This window comes from Mytilus trossulus, chromosome 1 (assembly GCF_036588685.1).
Source record: "Mytilus trossulus isolate FHL-02 chromosome 1, PNRI_Mtr1.1.1.hap1, whole genome shotgun sequence".
NCBI lineage: Eukaryota > Metazoa > Mollusca > Bivalvia > Mytilida > Mytilidae > Mytilus > Mytilus trossulus.
In genome coordinates this window covers 106576397-106597754 of record NC_086373.1, presented here as the reverse complement: position 1 = coordinate 106597754, position 21358 = coordinate 106576397, and the positions used below count along the sequence as shown (strand labels likewise).

General features: G+C 31.0%; 1 protein-coding gene across 2 annotated transcripts in view; it reads right to left on the bottom strand.

Annotated features, from left to right (window-relative positions):
* LOC134696078 (nucleolar protein 4-like) overlaps positions 1–21358 on the bottom strand; it is a 58944-nt gene that overhangs the window by 12830 nt on the left and 24756 nt on the right. For both annotated transcript variants that reach the window (XM_063557678.1, XM_063557670.1), the window contains exon 4: positions 1967–2045. In XM_063557678.1, coding sequence (XP_063413748.1) covers positions 1967–2045 — 79 coding nt within the window. The remainder of the gene's footprint in view (positions 1–1966; positions 2046–21358) is intronic.

Here is a 21358-nt window from a genome sequence, read left to right as displayed (position 1 = left end):
TAGCGATGCTTGTGAATTATTTAGACGTGTGACCAGGAGGTGGATGTTTCTTGGGAAGTCTTAACAAAGCAGTTGAAAAAAATATTCTGACTAGAAGTACAAGACTTCTGCATTTCTTCTACAATTTAATAAATTGGCGACCATAACCATCTGTAAACATATATAACCATTTCAATATAATTCAAACCGAATTGATTCTATGACAGAAATGTCGCTCGCTCAAGGAAGATATCTTGACACTGATCCTTGAATATCCCAACCATATTGGGGTTTAATAAATTAATTATTGGGAAGAACACTATAAAGTACACGAATATGAAGATTAATTTAGATATTTTTAGACAATCATTTGACTTTCTTAGAGCTTGTATACATTTTTTCCCCATAAAAGTAAATTTCTTTTTGTTTCGTTGGAGGTGTTCTATCAGTCCCTACCAAGCTAGGATACTCGTTTCCAACTTCTTTCCTTTAATTTTATAGATATTTCGTATACGATCATTCGCTCTATTGACAGTTTGTTACAGTAAGTCGAGTTTAAATCAGTCTGTGTTTGTTTAATTTGTATATTCAAGAGAAAAAGAGAAAAAAGAAAGACAGACAGGCAGAGAATTAAATGTAAACATTGAATAAGAAAATGTTCATTCAAAATTATTTGTTTTACATACTGTCACCATGTTTTTAAAATTAATTCATTAGCAAATCGAATCAAATCCTATCTGTAAAAAAGTATTACTTTTGGGTGAGACACATTCTGGATTACAAAATTAAAACTTAATTGGTACTCATTCTAGTTTTCTTACTATTCTTAAAGGAAATGAAAAAAACCCAATACAACACCAACATATTCTAGGTGACAAACCCAGCATATGGTCATTTCGATGCCTGCTTTCACAGTTTTGAACTCGCGTTAGTTAACTAGAGGCCTAGATGGGCGAGTGGTCTTAGTAGGCAAGTGGTGATTTCTAATGGCAAGCTCATTGTCGCCATTATTCTAAAGAATTTGTGAATTATTTAACAGATGAAAGCGCTAAGACATATACTAACAAAACCAATGGTGTGGTTCCTGGCTTAGTACAACAAAAAACTGGTTCAATAGAGAAAGCTTACATGTATTTTACAAATAATATCCGGACCTTCAAAAATGAAGAAGCTGTTATAAAATCCACAAAAGATTTTTATAAACAATGACATAAAAAAATAAACCAATTCTTGCGAAACTGAAAATCACTAATGTTTAAATATGCTTGAGTTATATGCTGTTGATTATCATTGTCAAGCTAGGACACCGTTGGAATAATTTTTTTTTTAAATGTCTCGCGAAACTTTGTTGGCTTTGATAGACTGAGAATAGACTTATGATCAATCTTGGAACTTCTTTATGCTAATGTGTACGTAAATCAAAAGTCGTCGAACTTCGTTAGCTTTAGTCAGTAAACGGGAAGTTAGTTAGCTCTTATAAATAATTGATAACTCGCGGAATTTAGTTAGATCTATCAAATAAATGGTAAATCGCAGAACTTCGTTAGCTCTAATAAACTATTGTAAATGGTAACTCGTGGAACTTTATTAGCTTTGAAAAGAAAAGTGTAACTCGTCGAACTTCGTGAGCGTTAGTAAAATAATACTATTCGTGGTACTAACTTATATTTGATATTTCAATGATAGTGTTCGTATGCTAATAGTATCTCGATAATCTTTGTTATATTTGATAATATTAATAATGGCAAAGGAGAAGCAACCTCACTTTTAGTCTCATTACATAATTTATGAACTTACATTTTACAATAACATTATTTGACAAAGATTACATGCGCAAAGTCATGAATTAAATATTCTTGTTGACATTTTTACGCATTTTTTTTCTCAATCAAATTTGTAAATCATATTTGTTGATAAATGTAAAATATATTAGCTTTACTCACTATGTTTTCCGCTAAGATTGTGGTTACCTTACTACATGACTTACCTTTAACAGGTGTGCTGGTCCTCACGTCTGTTACAGGGCTCGCTTCACTTGCTAGACTGTCTGTAGTAGACATACTCTCCTATAAAAAAACAATTCAATATGATAAGTTAACCGTTGTTTGCTTATTATCCAGTGACACATATTTCTTGCGTATCCAAGATGAAGGTTTATAATGGATTAAAAAAGGTATATCAAAATCACATTTGAACTGAAGTTGGGCTAAGGTAAGCTAAATCTGACATTCCAGTTGCATATTGGCAAGAGAAATTCGAACAAGCATATATTGAAAACAAGAATGAACACAGAATTGAGCTAATCTGTAAAGTTTTCTAACAAAAATTAAAGCAAATTAAATTTTGTTGCAAGTTGTGTTGAGAATACGCATACAAATACAAATTTTGGCGTCAATCTCATTTAGCACCTTTTCGTCCCTTCTATCTTGGAAATCTTAAACACAAAGCCATATAAGGTAGGAGAACGCAGATGTTAATTTGGTAACAACTCTTTATATCACACACACATACACATCATAGTATTCACATGCTGATGGTTTGATTTAATGAGGTCATGTATCTCGGAAATTATATAGCGAGTCGGGTTTTTTTTCACATCAGGGTTTTATACATTGAATTCCAATCTAATTTATGATGAAAACATAATTTTAGATAGCCCGGGTCCTCTGATCACGTTTGCATGGCAAGCAATTAGAGCTTGGTACAAAATAAATATTTTTTTACGCGTATGAGTTAACTTTTATATATACAAAATAAAAAAGATCGTCAAAAGAAAGATTATATTAGTGTATATACATTATTGAAATCGTTTAGAGTATATATTTGATGTGCAATGGGTGAGGTAATATACTACCAAACCCTTGTAGGCGAGTGATATGAGAGCCAAATTTACATTTTTAATGCACCTACCTAACACACGGCTAATTATATATCACTGGAAAGCTAAGAATGTGTACTTTCTAAATATCCCGGTCGTCAAAAGAAATTATGGTGCATTTTTTTTTAAATCGAGGTCAAAGGTCATGGGTGCAATTTAAATTCACGGATACTTCCAGTAGATTAATCGAGTCAAAACAAATGCAAAAACGAAACAATTTTACAGGAATGGTGTATTACTGTTGGGGAAATATATTTCTATCATAGTATTAATTAATTTTGGTTGATGTTAACGGTAACGCATGTTACGTAACGTTTTCTCTCGGAGTCTTTGAAAATCAACCATTAAGTCACACAAATGTATCTGTAGTCGCCCTTGCATTATCTAAATCTTATAATACATCCATATTATTGATTGCACGTACTTACAAACATATATCTACAAATTTGATATAAATATTCCGAAACAAAATATTTGAAGCAAGGGAGAAATATAACATATGACGTATTTTTAATTGTTTAGAAAAGTCCCATGATGAGCTGTACATTAAAATTGAGGAAGCGTATGGTCTCCTGTTAGTTTGAAAGCCTGCCAACCGCTTCAAGATCAGACAACCATAGGGCAGACTTTTTTTTTTATTATTGTAGTGCAATATGTTGAGTCTGGATCATACCGCAATTACATTTACATCACTAAATCAGATATGATAAGAGTACTAACTAACATTACCAAAATGAGTAAAGTGCTACTAGTATATTTATATCAACAAAATTGTGACAATTTCAATATAAAACATGACAAGGAAATTATGATCACTCATTGTACGTCAAACTGTGTGTTTGATTTTACTTTAGTCGGCCGCCGTGTATCTTGATATATCTAATTAATTAAACAACACTTGACAAAGTAGTTTGTACTTTTTTTAAATTACGCTAGTGATGACGTTCGGCTACTTTGGCACTAAGTATTAATTTTTATATCTTGTTTCACCGCTTCAAACGGAGGACAAGGTTATCCTAATATTGAACCTTTTATTTGGCTTTCTTATGTTAAAATCCCGTTAGCTTATAACCTAAATGATCGAAACGTCGGACCAATGGGATGTTGGACCCTTTAGGTGTCGGAATATTGCGATATCGGAATATAATATTATAGCTTCATTTCAACTTGTAATCTCATCATTATTATCGGTCAACATATCCATACAAAGACAACTTCCTTGGCATGGGCATATAACAGGACAGCAGAGGTTCTGCTCAAAGCGGACACAAGATCTACTATATACAGATTGAATTAAAAATTGGGAATGGACATGAGGGATTTGTCAAAGAGACACCAACCCGTTCAAAAAGCAGGCAACGGCCGAAGACCACCAATGGGTCATCAATGCAGCAAGAAACTCCTAAATCCGGAGGCGTTCTTCAGCTGGACCCTAAACAAAAATGTACTAGTTTTAAATGATAATGGACGTCATACTTAGCTCCGAAATATACTAAAAAAATTAAAATAAAAAATCATACAAAACAAAGAAAGGCCAGAGGCTCCTGATTTGGGACAGGCGCAAAATTGCGGCGGGGTTAAACGTGTTTTTAGAAATCTCAACCCTCCCCCGATACCTATACCAATGCGTGAACAGGTCAAATCTTGTGGAAAGTTGGATGACATCATACCGGACCGCTGTTGCCTTTTAGCCAACCATAGTCATACGGAGAACTTTTATTGTTTCTGTAGTTAGGTCGATATTGTCTTGGATGAAATTTTGACACCCAGAAGAAAAATAATGCCATGTAGAATGTATGCCCCAATTTCAATTTTCTAACCTCCTGAGCAGTCAAACTTGCTAATAGTATATCAAAGGTGTGTCCATAAATACGGTGCATTTGTAATAATAAACCTAAATGAAAAAGAGTAAAAAAAAATATTTATAGATAATATACATTCTACTAAAGCCATACATCTAAGAACTTTGTCAATAGGAATATCGTACGCTTTATTAACTGCCGAAGCTGCGCCATCATCCAAAAGACAATACAGAAATGTTTTTTTAAGCTGGTGGCATAATTTCAATTGAATAATCCAGTGAAATGTTTTGAGATAATGGATATTCATCTTTGGATTACAATTTTACCCTATATCTGCTTCCGTAAAATACTAGTAGCTGCATAAAGTGGTTGCAACCAGTTTCGCAGTCACTGCTCAGATCTTTAAATTTGACAGACTGTATATCACAGTCATTTTAAACGACTAATTTTCTGTCATTACGGCATAAGACAAAATCATAGAACTACTGTTTACAATATTGGATGTACATTGGCCTTGTTGATGCTGTATACATGTAACTATAAATTGACCATATATTTTTAGTTTTTGTTGAAGCTGATAATTTGTTGTGTAGTTTTCTCGTCGGCGATCCTCGGGCAGAAATTAATCCCGGTTAACTGATCAAGTAATTAAAGTTGTTAACCAGAATACTTTCTTGTGTACAGGCACGTCATCTTTAATCGTCGAAATGTTAGTAAAAGCTGTTTTATTTTCAGAATTAAATAGCTCTTTACTTTCAAATTTTGTAGCAAATATTTAGCGATGCAAGCTCGATGGTATAAATATTTAATAGTAAAATTGTCATGAGTTATTTTGTAAATCAGATCATGGTAGGAGATATATGTAGTAACACTCAATGCAGTTTTAGTTTGCTCCTCAGAGGATACCTTATGAAGTTGTGTAACTTGCTTATAGGCTTTATACATTTGCAAAATATACAAACAGACAAATCAGAATGAGTTGTAGATCTACTACCCTTGTTGATATACGAGAAGAGACTGGTCGGTAGAATTGGTACATGTAGTACAAAATCTTTGTACAGACAAAACAGAAAGTATTTATAACAACTCTTATGATATTTTGTATTTTGAAATGGGATGTTTTCATTTTTTTCATATTCATCGACCAGTCTTCTGTAAACTTCATCTTTTCGTTTTTTCCACTGCGGCAATACAACTGTATCTTCACTTTAGTGTTTAACTACATAGTTTCTATGTAGTAAATACATGAAAGACAATGCACATATGTGTCAATCAAGGGATAGTTTTTGCTTTTTAGCATAGGAATGGTTTCCTTGTGAACTGGACTTTGAAAATTTGACACTACTCGGAAGATTTTCTACAATTTTCCGATACGATTCCTTATTTAGAAAGGGGTGAATTCTACAGAACTCAAAAACTATGTTTTACTTTGATTTGATCTTAATTTCGGACGATTTTATATCTATTTAAGCTACACTGAAGTTAAAGATAGAAATAGAACCGTTTAAATATGATTTATCGTACTCTAATAGCACTATTAAGTACACGGAAATCGACTAATATATTCAGAAAAAAACCGATAACGAAATAGATAAGGGATTCCGGAAACTATAGTGATTTTACCCAACATCATAAAGTTACAGAAATTCGTGATTTTAAGAAATGCTGAGATTAAGTCTTGATCTTGAATGAAAAAACGATAACTGATGAGTAATTTGGTGTGTTCTAAAACGGATAGAGTGCATTAGCATTTGTTAAAATTTTAATTGTAGATCTTAAAAGGTCAGGATTATGAAAATTTTCGTACAAAATGTCAAATATTTATAAGGAATGCAAAAGCATGCGGACTTACAGTTGTATATATTGTTTTTCATTATTTTAAGAATCTATTTCACTTAATTTTTCTGTCTAAAAGAAGATTTACGACTAATTTTCTTTGCTTGAAAAACATGTCGTAATTTTATAATTTTCAACTAATTTCTGAAATAAACGTCAATTTTACAAAAACTGCACCGTACGATTTTGTGACGACCGGGCAAAAATCAAAGTTAAATCATTATTCTTTCATTTAAAAAAGAGATTAGCCGTGTGTTAGGTGGGTGCATTAAAGTCCTTAACTAGACGTCTTTTTCAAATATTACACTCGCCTATTGTTGGTTTCATTCAGATAAAGATCTAGAGTTGCGGTATCATTTAAAGACTATAGCACTTGATATGAAAAGTCTACCAATCAAGATGTTAACTCCAGCACTTGTGGTACTAGGGAATACGACCAGTTATTTAATAAGCTGTTGTTCTATATGTAACTGCAAGATGACATGACCGAATAAAAAATAACAACAAATTGTATCTTATAAGTATTTCAAACATAATATCTTTCTTCAGTATGATATATATAAAAGAAGGTACCGACTATCTGAATTATATAAATAAAGATTTTATCTTGTAATGGTTAATTCACTTTTTAACCTTTTAAATATAAATTTTGCCTATTTATCCTTATATAGCTTTCCATTGGTAACCATTTTAATAAGGTATTAAGTACGACTAATACACATAACAGGAGTGTAAATATTATACACATTATATTTGTCTCCCATAAATTATTGATAAAAATTTGTCCAATAATGAACCCAATGTAGATCACGTTCCCCAAAACCGTTGATACTAATGTAGTAAAGTGGTTAATGCCGAAAGTAGCGGAGAAAATCAATATTAGAATTGTGTGACATGACTATGTCCGCTGAGAGTCTGCTTACATTATCATCCAATCTCAGTACCATCAACTGTAAACCTCATTTACCCAATTCAAAGGCTTAATTGTCCCAGGTAAAATCAATACAGGTGAACCGTTACTGATCACAGAACTTTTCAGGTAAAAATATCGACGTCCTTTTTGAAAGAATATACATCTTTTAAAAGGATTCCTTGTAAGATAACAGATTTTGGATCATTTCAAAGATAAAATAAAAATGAAAACTATTATAACAATGCTAGTTCTTCATATTTTGTTACCCTGAATTAAAATAAGTACAACAATAACTCAAAAGAAACCCAATAAAAAACAAAAACAAAACATTTACACATGTGTAAAACAAATTGTTGTGGTCACAAAAGTTCAAATCAAATCGTAAATTATATACGAAAAATAAACTTACTGTTGAACGATCCTTCATTGCTAAACAGAATCCTTTATCTTTTTAAACACAAAGGACAAATTTTTGATGTTTATAACTTAAACGTCAAAAATTTATGTCTAACTGGAGGCTATTTTCTCCCAAAAGTGAAAAAGCGAACAAAAATACTTTGAATGTTCCTTCCGCTATTGTTCCGATCCCGTTATACACTTTTCCAATACAGGTGGTAGTTATACACCCTTTGATCGTTGAATTAAACCCATTAACAAAGGAATCAATAATATTTTGTGAGACTATTATAATCGATTACCCCATCTGCACCTCTGCTAAAGGGTAACAGCTGTGTCGCGTGCCATGGTGTGCGACTTTTGTCAGCGTATGACCCGATGTTACCGATCGATACGAACGGTTTTCGGTAGCGTTGTGATTATCTATTGTCAAAATAAATTCACCCTTCTCCTTTTGTCTCTGCGTGTTGCTACGATCATGTTCACTTTTTGAAATATAAATATTACCGTAAAAATTATAAAATAAACACGAGTTCCTCTCCTAACAACAGATATTATACAATTATCTTTTATACTTACTATACACACATCTTCTCCGCTTGGTAAAAATTCAATATCGACAAACAAAAAAAAATCTGAAGAATTCAAATTGTTTGTATCGATTCATCTTCACCCTACATTCTCAGTAAATGTCTCGTTCTATCTTAAAATCAACAGTTACATCACTTAATCAATACTAAAGGTTGAAAAAATTAAAACTTTTTTACCTCAGATTTTCCTTTATCTGTTTTACTCGTCTTTTTCGACATATTTCGGCACCCACCTCTTCTTTCCCTCTGTTCCTGATTATGTTACTATATAGTCAATGTTCACAAAGAATTCCCCAGTTTTAGTAATTACACCTGGTACAATATTTGTATGAATAACGAAGGTGAACTACACATCAATACAACTGTCACCAATGTATTGGCGACGGATGCTGGATAACGTTCCTCTGAATATCGATCGCCAATAACTAAATATGGGTAAAGTTAATTTTCCAAATCTTTACAGAAGCTGACATTATCAGGAGCATGCGCCGTATCGATGACAAAAGCCCCCATTAACAATCGGTAGAATTTAGGGCTAGCTATTGATCTGATTCTTCAGTGCACCCATACGCTTGCCTCTAGGCACCTTCCTTCCTATCGATCGGTGTTATAAATAATGAAGTACAGTGGTTTTGGAAGAGTGGTTTAACATCCAGCATCTGTTGTCAACTGTTTTATATTAAATGGGAGAAACAAATACCCTTCACAAAAACATACGTTTCGTTTTAAATCATTTGAAATAACGGAACCAGTTTTAGATTAGGAGATATTCTTTTCCAATCGATGGAGGATAAGCTTCTCTGATGATAAATAATTGATTGTCGCCGAATAGTGTGACATTTTATATAAAACACTCACACAGTTCCTGAGAGAATGGGGGAAAAGCGGGTAAAATCAAATGTCTTCTTTGTTGACTTCTTTTTTTCTTTATTTTAATAATTTATAATTTGCGACATTAAATTCTTTAACTTCGTTTCCGTATTTGTACAGTGATATCATGTATTAGTCACTTGTTGCCGTTACTAATACAATGAAAATATGATGTAAAACAAATTTTATAAATTTTGCATAACAAATTAGGTATTTTCACTTTTTTAACAATTCTTTTAGGATCTTTTTTCAAATTTTATTTTACTATTGATATTGTTTGTCAATAGAATGTTTTCACTTTTGTTCTTGGTCTCGTAATAAATAAGGAAACTATAGTGGTAGACTTCACTAATGCATTATGCTATTCCCTTTTTGTTTTTATTACTCATTGGTGCCTTTAAACTTCATTCTTTTGTAAAGATTCGGCGTTGAACAATTACCAATCAAATTTTTTCTTCTAATTTTGAATTTTGATTGAAGATTCACATTCACATTCACAGCATGCATTAAAATACCAAAGAACCACCGCTGGTTGTCGTGTCTTAAATTTCGTTTCGAGTTCGACTTCTTTATTTATTTATGCGGTAACTAGCTCACAAAGAGCATAGTTCAAGTTAACCGGACATTTAGGATACCATAACAAAAAGAACAAGAATGTGTCCATGGTACACGGATGACCCAATCAAACTTTCATTTTCTGCGTTCAGTAGTCCAAACTCTTATTTGGCATATCAATTAAAAAGATCATATCATAGGGACCATGTGTACTGAGTTTCAAGTTGATTGAACTTCAAAAGATACCTTAACAAAAAACTTTAACCTGAAGCGAGACAGACGAAGGAATGAACGGACGCACAGACCAGAAAAACATGATGCCCATAAATGGGGCATAGAAACAATAATCTAGCATACATTCAAAGAAAAGAAAAGGCAGTCTTAACATTATGAACTACACGCATATATAAATAAATACTAGAACAGAACACACCCGTGATATCGCGGGTCCGTGACTGAATTAAAGTATATATATATAACTATGCGTAAGCCTTGTTTTGTATTGGTATTGTCATCTGATAAAGTCATGCCGATTATAAGATACAGTTTTCTCTGCTTTAAAACTCTTTCTGTGTGAACCCGTCGACCTGGAACTTATTATTATATCAATTATTGGTAATATTAATTATTTGGTAAACAAAAGGTCCTGGAATGGAGTATGTTTTAATCACCCGCATTGTGCTTTGATTGTTATAAATAAAGTTGAATTCTTTGATTCGCTGTTTTACGTCATGCCCGCTAACAAATTGAAAACTGTACCTAGTAAGTCTTATTTTGAGTCCAGATTTTTAGTACTTGTATTGTTATCTTAGAAAGTATTACTGATTTAAAAACTACAATAGGGAACAATTTGACAATGATTGAATTTAGTATAGTGCTAACCCTATGATTATGACCCATGTATACAGCAAAATCCTAAATACACCGTTTGGTGGTGCGCCTGTCAGATGCGGAACGTACAGATAAGATAATGGTAAAAGGTGAATATACTTTTGGTATCGGTACCGGATTCGACCCGGAACTTATTAATTATTGGCAATATTAATTCAGTGTAAAACAAAAGGATCTAGAGTGGTGTAATTGTTAATTTTAACCATTGCTCTATATAAGCTATATATAAAGTTGAATTCTTTGATTTGTCGTCTTTACCCCATAACGGCTGACACATTGGACCTCGTTATTTTAGTATCTATATATAGATATGTTCAACTGTGTTTCCCATCTCCGTGGGTACATCCCCGAAATGAAATATTTCCTAAAATAAAATGGAAATGTATTGGATGTTTAACTGCAAAAGCCACCAACGGATGCTGCTGTAAGGTGTGAGATAGACGCAATACAATGGGTCTGATTATAAAATTTGTTACTTGTAAGTTAACATTTCATTTTATTTTCGATATTTGTTCGTCTTTACAATATCTCTCTTTATTTTACATGCAAACATTTCATTAAAGTTAAACAAATAGGACACTTAAAAGGTTCATTTTAATTTATGAGGGAAAAAGAAACTAAACTTTTAATAAAGACCTAAATATAAGAAAACATTGAAGTTACATTAACACATTCGTATATATGATAAGGTCATAAACTTCAAACTGGCATCATACATAATTTTTTCTTTCATTTATTTTGAAAATCATTACAAATACGTTGATTTTAAAGATATAATTAAGGAGTGGTGGTATGAGTGTCAATGAGACAACTCTCCATCCAAGTTGCAATTAGCAAAATAGGTAGTTTTCTTTTATAAACCAATAAGCGCAAGCAACGTACGACATTTTGTATGCGAATATAAGTTTGTTTCACACATGTGTTTAAGTTTTTAATAAATATTTGGTTTAAAATGACTGATTGTTGTAGATTTCGACAAGTAATCTTAATGTTGTGCTAACTTTTAATAGAAGTAGTTATGTTGTCTATATGTAGAAAAAAAGCTTTTACGTACGTAGTCTATTCAACTTTGTAAACTTATTTGAAAACATCTTAACGCCGCTCACCTACACATTGGTGTCCTTACAAACGACTACATTTGTGAACAGCTACATGCACATCATGATAACATAAGAATCTGAAGTAGTTGCTAAAAAGTATCATGTGATGCTTCATTTTACAAATCTTTTGGGAAAAAAACATTTCTGGAAACACACCAAATGGAAAAACCAAAATTAGATCAAGAAACCATCCTGGATATATCTTTCAGTCAAACCATGTGTTATCTCCTAAAATGTCAGTCAAACCAAGTGTTATCTTCTTAAATGTGAGTTTCGTTTCCATCACCAGCTCTATTAAAATATCATTTGTTCAGCACTAAATTGTGAGTCGTGGTATTACCTTTTTTGTCATCAAACTTCATTATCACCTTTAGCCTTTGACTTATAGAGAACAATTTATGTCATAAACAGGAATAATAAATTAACAGTTGTCTTATGAAATTAAGAACAGGGAGAGCAATTTATGAACAAAACTGTCAAAATTGGTATACAGGCATGTTTTGTATAAAATGGCGGCATTAATCGATATTTTACAAAGTTGAAAACTCCTGCCTACATTAAGAATAGAATAGGTTCTGATTCTGGCTATACACTTTTTCCAACGTTCGTTTATGAGTATCCCTTTCCACAGATATAGTTAAATTCGATATAAAAGTCAATTAAACAGTTGGAGAATATCGCATCAGTTTTTACTCTTTTTAGACTATTCTTTAAGACTGACCCATATTCATTTTTTTTTTCTTTTCAACCCGATGGTTAGTTGTTTTTAAAATATAAAAATGAGCAATAATCCTTACATCAGTTCCCTTCTACTTTAAATGGAGAGCTTTCTATCCAAGTAAAAAGAAGGATTCAGCAAGAAATACGTATTGGTATATGATTAAAATAACATCCTTAAAATATACTCTTTTTTCAGCTCACATCTTTGTTGAAAACGTGAAAACGTAGAAGGTTTTATAGAATCTCTTTCTATGTTGTAATGTTATTCTACTGTTTAATGTTAGAGTGAAGGTTGGCGCCTTTAAAATCGTTTGAACCCAATACATTTGTTTGCATCTGTTGTTTAGTGGTTATCGTTTGTTGATGTCTTTTATAAGTGTTTCTCGTGTATTTTATAGATTAAAACGTCGGTTTTCCTGTTTGGATAATTTTGAGTCCTTTATTGTTTGCTATTCAGTGAAAAACAAGGCTCCGTGTTGAAGGCCTATCATGGTTCACGTTCTACCTATAACGGTTTACTTCGACCTATAATGGCTTACTTTTTATACATTACATTGGGACATGGATGGAGAGGTTTCTAAATGGCACTCATACAACATCCTCATATTTCTAAGAACTTGAATTTAGATCTGATTTGGCAGAATGCAAAGTTGAACATGATTTAAACGAACACGTTTTGTCTTTTTCTGGGATTATTTTTTTTTTAATAGTCTTCTCAGTGAATTTATGTTTAACATTTACAGGCGCAAGTTCTCTAATGGTTATATCTGTCAGCAGAAGTCACCATTACCAAACATATGATTTTCTCCAAAGAAACTCCTTTCCTATCTCTTAACATTATACATCGTGATCATTAATCACATGAAATCAAGCTCTTGTCTTGACTTCTGATGTGTCAACGAAATCCTCTAATAAATCTCCTAAATTATTCCAGAACAAAATAAGACACGCTTTCACCAAACCTTTCTTTTACAGTTAAAATAACATCGATTTTACACAGGTAAATTAAGAACACCTGAATTTGTCCAACGGTGTCCCTTTGTAACAGGTAAAAATCTTATCTAAACCGAACTTGTTTCTGTATTGATCTGACAGTAGTCAGGGCTACAAAATCACAGAGGGTTTCATGATTCTATTCTGTATTTGACCCGCAGCGCCATCTATTGATTTTGGTTGTTTTGTCTGTGGATAAGTTGTTGGATATTACTCGCGTCAAAGATATTTGGATGGAAACATCTTAATTTATTATTCATACGGAACAAAGTGACTGTATCGTCTATCGTATTCACCGCTCAAACATTGATATAGTTAATGGAATGTGTATGATGAATAGAATGGAAATCATTTCCAGGATAAACAAAAATGCTAAACAAAAATCAAATAAATAAAAAAAAAGTATTGCTTTGGATTTTTTTTTTAACTAGATAGAAATATTTTCATTAATGTTGAAAAAAATCAAAAAAATCAACAAATCTACAAAATACATACAAGTAGAAGACATCCAAACAATATTAATATAAGAGAAAACTATGCATCTTCTCAATTATTTTTTTGGGCACTATATTGACATGAATAACCAGTATAATTTGATGTTATCTAATCTGAAAGTTACTTTTTGATAAATTTGATGCCCCGAAGGAGAAAAGGGTTAATTTTGTTTTTACCTTATTACAGGGTGATTATTTAATGTAACCTCAAAGCGGGGTTCGTTAGATCTCCCACCCGACAAATCAGAAAACGGGAGCAATGACAGATTGGTTTTTAATTAGATAGCTACTTTAGTATAAGTTATCTTTGATGTACAGTTCTAAAGATGCATATCAAATGTACATTCGTAAAGCTGTATACAAACTTGCCAGCTGTAAAAGTGTATATAAAGTGTACATCTATAAAGCTGTATATAAACTGTTCATCCGATAAGCTCTATATAAACTGTACAGCTGTAAAGCTGTATATAAACTGAACATATGTAAAGCTGTATATATAAACTGTACATCTGTAAAGCTGAATACAAACTGTACATCTGTAAAGCTGTATATAAACTGTACATTTGTGAAAGTGTATACAAACTGTACAGCTGTAAAAGTGTATATAAACTATACATCTGTAAAAAGTGTATAAAAACTGTACAGCTATAAAAGAGTATATTAACTGTACAGCTATAAAAGAATATATTAACTGTACATCTGTAAAAAGTGTATACAAACTGTACAGCTGTAAAAGTGTATACAAACTGTACATCTGTAATGGTGTATATAAACTGTACATCTGTAAAGCTGTATATTAACTGTACATCTGTAAAGCTGAATACAAACTGTACATCTGTAAAGCTGTATATAAACTGTACATCTGTGAAAGTGTATACAAACTGTACAGCTGTAAAAGTGTATATAAACTATACATCTGTAAAAAGTGTATAAAACTGTACAGCTATAAAAGAGTATATTAACTGTACAGCTATAAAAGAGTATATTAACTGTTCATCTGTAAAAAGTGTATACAAACCGTACAGCTGTAAAAGAGTATATTAACTGTACATCTGTAAAAGTGTATACAAACTGTACATCTGTAAAAGTGTATATAAACTGTACATCTGTAAAGCTGAAAATTAACTGTACATTTGTAAAAAGTGTATACAAACTGTACATCTGTAAAAGTGTATACAAACTATACATCTGTAAAAGTGTATACAAACTGTACATCTGTAAAAGTGTATATAAACTGTACATCTGTAAAGCTGTATATTAACTGTACATTTGTAAAAAGTGTATACAAACTGTACATCTGTAAAAGTGTATACAAACTGTACATCTGTTAAAGTGTATACAAACTGTACATCTGTTAAAGTGTATACAAACTGTACAGCTGTAAAAGTGTATACAAACTGTACATCTGTAAAAGTGTATACAAACTGTACATCTGTTAAAGTGTATACAAACTGTACAGCTGTAAAAGTGTAAACAAACTGTACAACATTAAAGCTGTATATAAACTGTACATCTGTAAAAGTGTATACAAACTGTACATCTGTAAAAGTGTATACAAACTGTACATCTGTAAAAGTGTATAAAACTGTACAGCTATAAAAGAGTATATTAACTGTACAGCTATAAAAGAGTATATTAACTGTTCATCTGTAAAAAGTGTATACAAACTGTACATCTGTAAAAGTGTATACAAACTGTACATCTGTAAAAGTGTATATAAACTGTACATCTGTAAAGCTGTATATTAACTGTACATTTGTAAAAAGTGTATACAAACTGTACAGCTGTAAAAGTGTATATAAACTATACATCTGTAAAAGTGTAAACAAACTGTACATCTGTTAAAGTGTATACAAACTGTACAGCTGTAAAAGTGTAAACAAACTGTACAACATTAAACCTGTATATAAACTGTACATCTGTTAAAGTGTATACAAACTGTACATCTGTAAAAGTTTATATTAACTGTACATCTGTAAAAGAGTATATTAACTGTACAGCTGTAAAAGTGTATACAAACTGTACATCTGTTAAAGTGTATACAAACTGTACAGCTGTAAAAGTGTATACAAACTGTACAACATTAAAGCTGTATATAAACTGTACATCTGTTAAAGTGTATACTAACTGTGCATCTGTAAAAGAGTATATTAACTGTACAGCTGTAAAAGTGTATACAAACTGGACATCTGTAAAGCTGTAGCTTTAATTTTTTTTAAACTGTTTATCTGTAAAGCTGTATATAAACTGTACAGCTGTAACGCTCAATATAGGGACGACATCAAAAGTTCAATGTATGATAAAAAAAACCATTGAACTTTTAAATTAATTCGCATAGTTTTTACACTGACCACATCTACCTCAACTACTGTACACCTGTAAAGCTGTATATTAACTATTCATCTGTAAAAGTGTATATAAACTGTACAGCTTTAAAAGTGTATACAAACTGTACATCTGTAAAAGTGTTTATAAAATGTACATCTGTAAAAGTGTATACAAACTGTACAGCTGTAAAAGTGTTTATAAACTATACATCTGTAAAAGTGTTTATAAAATGTACAGCTGTAAAAGTGTATACAAACTGTACATCTGTAAAAGTGTTTATAAAATGTACATCTGTAAAAGTGTATACAAACTGTACAGCTGTAAAAGTGTATACAAACTGTACATCTGTAAAAGTGTTTATAAAATGTACAGCTGTAAAAGTGAATACAAACTGTACAGCTGTAAAAGTGTAAACAAACTGTACATCTGTAAAAGTGTTTATAAAATGTACATCTGTAAAAGTGTATACAAACTGTACATCTGTAAAAGTGTTTATAAAATGTACAGCTGTAAAAGTGTATACAAACTGTACATCTGTAAACGTGTTTATAAAATGTACAGCTGTAAAAGTGTATACAAACTGTACATCTGTAAAAGTGTTTATAAAATGTGCAGCTGTAAAAGTGTATACAAACTGTACATCTGTAAAAGTGTTTATAAAATGTACAGCTGTAAAAGTGAATACAAACTGTACAGCTGTAAAAGTGTAAACAAACTGTACATCTGTAAAAGTGTTTATAAAATGTACATCTGTAAAAGTGTATACAAACTGTACATCTGTAAAAGTGTTTATAAAATGTACAGCTGTAAAAGTGTATACAAACTGTACATCTGTAAAAGTGTTTATAAAATGTACATCTGTAAAAGTGTATACAAACTGTACAGCTGTAAAAGTGTATACAAACTGTACATCTGTAAAAGTGTTTATAAAATGTACAGCTGTAAAAGTGTATACAAACTGTACATCTGTAAAAGTGTTTATAAAATGTACAGCTGTAAAAGTGAATACAAACTGTACAGCTGTAAAAGTGTAAACAAACTGTACATCTGTAAAAGTGTTTATAAAATGTACATCTGTAAAAGTGTATACAAACTGTACATCTGTAAAAGTGTTTATAAAATGTACAGCTGTAAAAGTGAATACAAACTGTACAGCTGTAAAAGTGTAAACAAACTGTACATCTGTAAAAGTGTTTATAAAATGTACATCTGTAAAAGTGTATACAAACTGTACATCTGTAAAAGTGTTTATAAAATGTACAGCTGTAAAAGTGTATACAAACTGTACATCTGTAAAAGTGTTTATAAAATGTACAGCTGTAAAAGTGAATACAAACTGTACAGCTGTAAAAGTGTAAACAAAGTGTACATCTGTAAAAGTGTTTATAAAATGTACATCTGTAAAAGTGTATACAAACTGTACATCTGTAAAAGTGTTTATAAAATGTACAGCTGTAAAAGTGTATACAAACTGTACATCTGTAAAAGTGTTTATAAAATGTACAGCTGTAAAAGTGAATACAAACTGTACAGCTGTAAAAGTGTAAACAAACTGTACATCTGTAAAAGTGTTTATAAAATGTACATCTGTAAAAGTGTATACAAACTGTACATCTGTAAAAGTGTTTATAAAATGTACATCTGTAAAAGTGTTTATAAAATGTACAGCTGTAAAAGTGTATACAAACTGTACATCTGTAAAAGTGTTTATAAAATGTACATCTGTAAAAGTGTATACAAACTGTACATCTGTAAAAGTGTTTATAAAATGTACATCTGTAAAAGTGTTTATAAAATGTACAGCTGTAAAAGTGAATACAAACTGTACAGCTGTAAAAGTGTAAACAAACTGTACATCTGTAAAAGTGTATACAAACTGTACATCTGTAAAAGTGTTTATAAAATGTACATCTGTAAAAGTGTATACAAACTGTACAGCTGTAAAAGTGTATACAAACTGTACATCTGTAAAAGTGTTTATAAAATGTACAGCTGTAAAAGTGTATACAAACTGTACATCTGTAAAAGTGTTTATAAAATGTACAGCTGTAAAAGTGAATACAAACTGTACAGCTGTAAAAGTGTATACAAACTGTACATCTGTAAAAGTGTTTATAAAATGTACATCTGTAAAAGTGTTTATAAAATGTACAGCTGTAAAAGTGTATACAAACTGTACATCTGTAAAAGTGTTTATAAAATGTACAGCTGTAAAAGTGAATACAAACTGTACAGCTGTAAAAGTGTAAACAAACTGTACATCTGTAAAAGTGTTTATAAAATGTACATCTGTAAAAGTGTATACAAACTGTACATCTGTAAAAGTGTTTATAAAATGTACATCTGTAAAAGTGTTTATAAAATGTACAGCTGTAAAAGTGTATACAAACTGTACATCTGTAAAAGTGTTTATAAAATGTACAGCTGTAAAAGTGAATACAAACTGTACAGCTGTAAAAGTGTAAACAAACTGTACATCTGTAAAAGTGTTTATAAAATGTACATCTGTAAAAGTGTATACAAACTGTACATCTGTAAAAGTGTTTATAAAATGTACAGCTGTAAAAGTGAATACAAACTGTACAGCTGTAAAAGTGTAAACAAACTGTACATCTGTAAAAGTGTTTATAAAATGTACATCTGTAAAAGTGTATACAAACTGTACATCTGTAAAAGTGTTTATAAAATGTACAGCTGTAAAAGTGTATACAAACTGTACATCTGTAAAAGTGTTTATAAAATGTACAGCTGTAAAAGTGAATACAAACTGTACAGCTGTAAAAGTGTAAACAAACTGTACATCTGTAAAAGTGTTTATAAAATGTACATCTGTAAAAGTGTATACAAACTGTACATCTGTAAAAGTGTTTATAAAATGTACAGCTGTAAAAGTGTATACAAACTGTACATCTGTAAAAGTGTTTATAAAATGTACAGCTGTAAAAGTGAATACAAACTGTACAGCTGTAAAAGTGTAAACAAACTGTACATCTGTAAAAGTGTTTATAAAATGTACATCTGTAAAAGTGTATACAAACTGTACATCTGTAAAAGTGTTTATAAAATGTACATCTGTAAAAGTGTTTATAAAATGTACAGCTGTAAAAGTGTATACAAACTGTACATCTGTAAAAGTGTTTATAAAATGTACATTTGTAAAAGTGTATACAAACTGTACAGCTGTAAAAGTGTATACAAACTGTACATCTGTAAAAGTGTTTATAAAATGTACAGCTGTAAAAGTGTATACAAACTGTACATCTGTAAAAGTGTTTATAAAATGTACAGCTGTAAAAGTGAATACAAACTGGACATCTGTAAAGCTGTAGCTTTAATTTTTTTAAACTGTTTATCTGTAAAGCTGTATATAAACTGTACAGCTGTAACGCTCAATATAGGGACGACATCAAAAGTTCTCAATGTATGATAAAAAAAACCATTGAACTTTTAAATTAATTCGCATAGTTTTTACACTGACCACATCTACCTCAACTACTGTACACCTGTAAAGCTGTATATTAACTATTCATCTGTAAAAGTGTATATAAACTGTACAGCTTTAAAAGTGTATACAAACTGTACATCTGTAAAAGTGTTTATAAACTGTACAGCTTTAAAAGTGTATACAAACTGTACATCTGTAAAAGTGTTTATAAAATGTACATCTGTAAAAGTGTATACAAACTGTGCAGCTGTAAAAGTGTATACAAACTGTACATCTGTAAAAGTGTTTATAAAATGTACAGCTGTAAAAGTGTATACAAACTGTACATCTGTAAAAGTGTTTATAAAATGTACAGCTGTAAAAGTGAATACAAACTGTACAGCTGTAAAAGTGTAAACAAACTGTACATCTGTAAAAGTGTTTATAAAATGTACATCTGTAAAAGTGTATACAAACTGTACATCTGTAAAAGTGTTTATAAAATGTACATCTGTAAAAGTGTTTATAAAATGTACAGCTGTAAAAGTGTATACAAACTGTACATCTGTAAAAGTGTTTATAAAATGTACAGCTGTAAAAGTGTATACAAACTGTACATCTGTAAAAGTGTTTATAAAATGTACAGCTGTAAAAGTGAATACAAACTGTACAGCTGTAAAAGTGTAAACAAACTGTACATCTGTAAAAGTGTTTATAAAATGTACATCTGTAAAAGTGTATACAAACTGTACATCTGTAAAAGTGTTTATAAAATGTACATCTGTAAAAGTGTTTATAAAATGTACAGCTGTAAAAGTGTATACAAACTGTACATCTGTAAAAGTGTTTATAAAATGTACAGCTGTAAAAGTGTATACAAACTGTACAGCTGTAAAAGTGTATACAAACTGTACATCTGTAAAAGTGTTTATAAAATGTACAGCTGTAAAAGTGAATACAAACTGTATACAAAATGTACATCTGTAAAGAGTATATTAACTGTACAGCTGTAACAGTGTATACAAACTGTACATCTGTAAAAGTGTTTATAAAATGTACAGCTGTAAAAGTGTAAACAAACTGTACATCTGTGAAAGTGAATACAAACTGTATACAAACTGTACATCTGTAAAGAGTATATTAACTGTACAGCTGTAACAGTGTATACAAACTGTACATATGTAAAGCTGTATATAAACTGTTCATAGGTTAAGCTGTAGCTTTAAAGTTTTTTATAAACTGTTCATCTGTAAAGCCGTAGCTTTAAAAAAAATTATAAACTGTTCATCTGTAAATCTGTATATAAACTTTACAGCTGCAAATCTTTATATAATCTGTACAGCTGTAAAGCTCTATATAAGGACGACATCAAAAGTTCAATGTATGATAAAAATTTTTAATTCATTTAACTTTTGAATTAATTCGTATAGTTTTTACACTGACCACCCCAACTTAATTTGGGAAAAAATAATTGACCAATATGGTTATATGTAAAATCGATTTTGGATAAACAAAACTTGCAGCAATTTAAACCCCACACCTTCAAAGTATTTGATTTAAGTTTTCTATCATACATTGATCTTTTGATG